The 5,000-nt window shown below is 45.7% G+C and overlaps 1 protein-coding gene across 1 annotated transcript in view; it reads left to right on the forward strand.

Annotated features, from left to right (window-relative positions):
• LOC134443215 (proline-rich protein 5-like) overlaps positions 1 to 5,000 on the forward strand; it is a 47,838-nt gene that overhangs the window by 16,030 nt on the left and 26,808 nt on the right. The window contains exon 2 of the mRNA XM_063193097.1: positions 1,415 to 1,540. Coding sequence (XP_063049167.1) covers positions 1,425 to 1,540 — 116 coding nt within the window. The 5' untranslated portion in view covers positions 1,415 to 1,424. The remainder of the gene's footprint in view (positions 1 to 1,414; positions 1,541 to 5,000) is intronic.

Raw genomic sequence — 5,000 nt, forward strand, 5'->3', positions numbered from 1 at the left:
TGTGTGTGTGTGTGTGTGCGTGCGTGCGTGTGTGTGCGTGTGTGTGCGTGCGTGCGTGCGTGTGTTCAGGTGTAGGTGTGTCTCTTGTGTTGTATGTTAAAGTGTGTGTGTAAAAGTGTGTTAATGTGTGTGTGTGACCAGCATTTTATCTATCTGCAGCTAGTGTGTCATGAGTATCTGGGGGCTTTTTAAGTGTGTGTTTTATGGAGTGTGTGTGTTTGTTGCAAAGTGTGTGTTTTGAAGTGTTTGTTTTCAGAGTGTATTTTGTTTAAGAGTGTGTTAATGTGTGTGTGTGTGACAAGCACGTTGTCTGTCCATTGGTTGCGTTTGATGAGTTCAGGGAATAAGAGTGTAGGAGTGTGTGTTAAAAGTGTGTTTGTGTGTGTGCTAGAGTGTGGCTCGGGCCGTTTTTTTCTGTCCGAGGCCCGCCCTCAGTCGACATAATAGTGATCGACCCCGACCCGAGCCCGAGACTAATTAAAATGTTTGTGTCCAAACCCGTCCGAAGCCCGAGACCACTGTAATAACAACAGAACCTGTGCGCAAGCAAGATTTTCTATGTGGGCTCCTCCATACTCAAAATATCACGTGATAAATAGCCTAGGATGACGCCACAGTTTTTGGCCAAGCCCTTTCCGAGATATGAGCTATTCTAATGGGGGCAACTTTTGTTTACATTTTTAAAAAAAATGAGCATAGGCCTACTCCAAATATTTTCCCAAAAGGTATCGCTGTTTGCTAGCTGTCTGCTGATGTTGCATAACCTTTTGGATGTTTTTGGGAATACATTTTAATTTTTTTTAAAAATGTAAACAAAAGTTGCCCCCATTATAATAGCTCATACCTCGAAAAGGGCTGAGCCAAAAAATACGGCGTCACCGGGTACTGACAAGTCAAGGGTAGTGTGAGCAATACAACAGCATATTGAAATTGGTAGGAGTTGCCCTTTAACATGTGTGTGTGTGTGTGTGTGTGTGTGTGTGTGTGTGTGTGTGTGTGTGTGTGTGTGTGTGTGTGTGTGTGTGTGTGTGTGTGTTTTCAGGTTGCGTTTGATGAGTGAGGGGGGTGACCTGTGTAAGAGCGAGAGTTTAGGAGTGTGTGTGTTTTAACGTTTGTGTTAACATGTGTGTGTGTGTGTGTGTGTGTGTGTGTGTGTGTGTGTGTGTGTGTGTGTGTGTGTGTGTGTTTTTAGGTTGCGTTTGATGAGTGCGGGGGGTGACTTGTGTAAGAGCGAGAGTTTAGGAGTGTGTGTGTGTTTTAACGTGTGTGTTAACATGTGTGTGTGTGTGTGTGTGTGTGTGTGTGTGCGTGTGTGTGTGTGTGTGTGTGTGTGTGTGTGTGTGTGTGTGTGTGTGTGTGTGTGTGTGTGTGTGTGTGTGTGTGTGTGTGTGTGTGTGTGTGTGTGTGTGTGCAGGTTGCGTTTGATGAGTGCAGGGGGTGACCTGTGTAAGGGCGATCGGAACTCGACATCATCAGCTGCCACATTGGAGGAGCGAAATAACCAACAGCGACGCGCAGGAGCTAACGCTACCTGGAACAGGTAACACACACACACACACACACACACACACACACACACACACACACACACACACACACACACACACACACACACACAGCAGCCAACAGCGACGTGCAGATGCTAACGCTACCTGGAACAGGTATATAACACACACACACACACACACACACACACACACACACACACACACACACACACACACACACACGCACACACACACACAGCAGCCAGCAGCGACGTGCAGGGGCTAACACTACCTGGAACAGGTAACACACACACACACACACACACACACACACACATATACACACACACACAGTAGCCAACAGCAATGCGGTAACACACACACACACACACACACACACACACACACACACACACACACACACACACACACACACACACACACACACACACACACACACACACACACACACACACACACACACAGAATAGCCAACAGCGATGCGCACAAGCTAACGCTACCTCACTTTGGTATGTGCACATATGTTTATTTTTTTCCGACTTTATTGATGATAGGACAGTAGGAGAGGTAGACAGGAAGTGAATGGGGAGAGCTGGGGAGGGTTGACAAAGGAGCCTCGCTTAGCAGCCCAGTGCCCTACCATTAGAGGCACAGTCGGGGCCGCACATATGTTTTTAAGTAGGGATGAAAGACATGCAAAGAGAAAAAGAGTGTGTCTGTGTGTGCATGTATGTCTTAAGCATCCTGTTTTGACAAGAGCATAGTGCGAGAGTAATGGTTCCTGTATGGGTCCTCTGATGGTTCCTGTGGGGTTCCTCTGATGTTCCCCTGATGGTTCCGGTGGTTCCGTCGGAGGTGTTGGGTGTCTGGTGTGCGTAGCATGGGAACTTCCTCGGGAATGTCATGCCAGAATAAGCCTTAAACACGGGAATGTGTTTTTGACTTAGATGTATAGTATGTGTGTGTGTGTATGTGTGTGTGTGTGTGTGTGTGTGTGTGTGTGTGTGTGTGTGTGTGTGTGTGTGTGTGGGTGTGTGTGTGTGTGTGTGTGTGTGTGTGTGTGTGTGTGTGTGCGTGCCTGTGCATGTGCGTGTCTTTGTGTGTGTCTGTGTATATTTGTGATTTTGTGTGTGTGTGTGTGTGTATGTGTGTGTGTGTGTGAGAGAGAGAGAGACACAGAGAGAGAGAGCGAGAGAGAGAGAGAGAGAGAGAGAGAGAGAGAGAGAGAGAGAGAGAGAGAGAGAGAGAGAGAGAGAGAGAGAGAGAGAGAGATGAAAGCATAACTTTACCCTGTTTTTACCCTGATTTCGAAGCCTGCCATCTAGTACAGGGTGTTATTGATTTTGTTTGCGCTGTTGTACAGATTGTGTAGAACTGGACCTTTCACGTCTATATGTTCCTGTCAATGATGAACAGCATGCTGTATTGTATTGTATTGTTGGCTAGAGCGCACAGTATGTATACAGTAGGTCTATCTATGGCACCTTTATTAAGGGTTCTTTCTTTTTTTATTTCTAATACTAGAATGGAATTGAGAGAGACAGGCAGCAGGAGAAAGAGAGAGAGAGAGAGACGGACAGACAGACAGACTGAGAGAGAGAGAGAGAGAGAGAGAGAGAGAGAGAGAGAGAGAGAGAGAGAGAGAGCTAGTGTGTGTGCGTGTGCGTGTGCGTGTGCGTGTGCGTGTGCGTGTGTGTTTTCTATTCCAGGTAGCATTAGCCTCTGCGCGTTGCTGTTGGTTATTTCGCTCGTGTGTGTGTGGGCGTACTTCTAAAGGTCGGCCAACTCGACAGGGAAAACAGTTGTATAGTTTAAGACAGATGTGGTTCAATGATGTGCTCGCACGCAAACATATATCTCACATACACACACACACACACACACTCCGCTCTCCCTCTCTCTCTCTCTGCTCACACGCAAACATACACATCACACACTCTCCTCTCTCTCTCTCTCTCTCTCTCTCTCTCTCTCTCTCTCTCTCTCATTCTCTCTCACACACACACACAAACTCATACTCACACACTCTCACACACACTCCTCTCTCTCACACAAACACACGCAAACACACATTCACTCACTCACACTTCTCTCTCTCTCTCTCTCTCTCTCACTCACACACACACACACACACACACACACACACACACACTCACACACACTCCTTATCACTGTGTCAGTCTGCTGTGTACTCCAGTTCAGTATTGCTACTGCACAGCATATAAAGCCAATCTAATCCATAGCCGTGGGAACTAGGGGTGCAGGGGGTGCGGCTGCACCCCCTCCTGTGAGCTGAAACGGAACACAGGACGCTAAAAATGCGTTAAAATGCCAAGAAATTGCACCCACGGACAAACCCGAGCACTAAAGCAGTATTATTCGCGAGAGAACTTTAAAGATGAAATGGCGTTTGCATTAGGCCTATAACTGTCATTTTGTAACGTAAGGTATTATAATTTGTCATCTTGTAACAAGATACTTCACGCGCCGATCCTTTTTCCCCCTGTGGCGCGTTGCTCTTCTACACAATCAGACAGTAACCATAGAAACGGTGTTGGATTGACCATATGGCATACAGGGCTTTTGCCCAATGGCCTTGATGACTCCCCTCAATGGTATCAGTCCTTATGATGATAGCAGACCTCTTCGAGATAGCAGACATTGATAAAACATGATGTTAGATACAGAAAAGTATTACATAGTAAAATCCAGTCGAAAGCCTTGGGGACTAATCTAGACTGAAAATGCCCGACATGAATTTTCAGAACAGTTCAGCGTCTATGCAAACGGTTCAGAAGAAGAGTTCTAACTGATCACAGGCTGTGTGAAGCTGTTTGGTTATATTGCGTTATTTCACAAGTTATGGAAGTTATGGAAAGATCTAAACCTGCTTTTCAGTAGGCCTACAAGCTAGGACTTCTTACAGACAATTGGTTTGCAGTCGGAAAGTTTAGTCTTCAAAATGGTAAGTCGCTGTCATATCATCCTGCGATATCCCATGTGTAGCACCGCCGTGTGCCGTTTTATCTGTCATTTGTATCTGCTCTGGGTCTAAGTGCTGGGATGATCAAGTCGAGTCTACTCTCGACATATCCATACTTTTGTTGTGCGCTGTTGGATGATTTTGCCATTTTATTTAGCTTTTCTGGCTTCTAGCACTGTTGGCTTTAGTCATGATGACTGAGTAGCCTAGTTTTGAACATAGCTAACATGAAGTGCATGGCCTCATGCGGCATTGTTGGACTCGAACCTAACAACATCTTTCTTTGACACGTAATACCTAGGCTAAGTTATTTGTGTGTAATATAAACGCTGAATCTAAAGTGCGTGGCTGAACGCCAGTCTGAATTCTATGTGGACGCCTTGCTGTTGTTGTTCCTTATGATTATTGATATCCTGTTCGGAAGCAGTCTGGCTACTGCACAATACTGCTATGCTTGGTAAAAATGTACTTAATACAACACTTACATCATGGTTTCATTTTATTGAGGA

Source organism: Engraulis encrasicolus, unplaced genomic scaffold (genome assembly GCF_034702125.1).
Source record: "Engraulis encrasicolus isolate BLACKSEA-1 unplaced genomic scaffold, IST_EnEncr_1.0 scaffold_28_np1212, whole genome shotgun sequence".
NCBI lineage: Eukaryota > Metazoa > Chordata > Actinopteri > Clupeiformes > Engraulidae > Engraulis > Engraulis encrasicolus.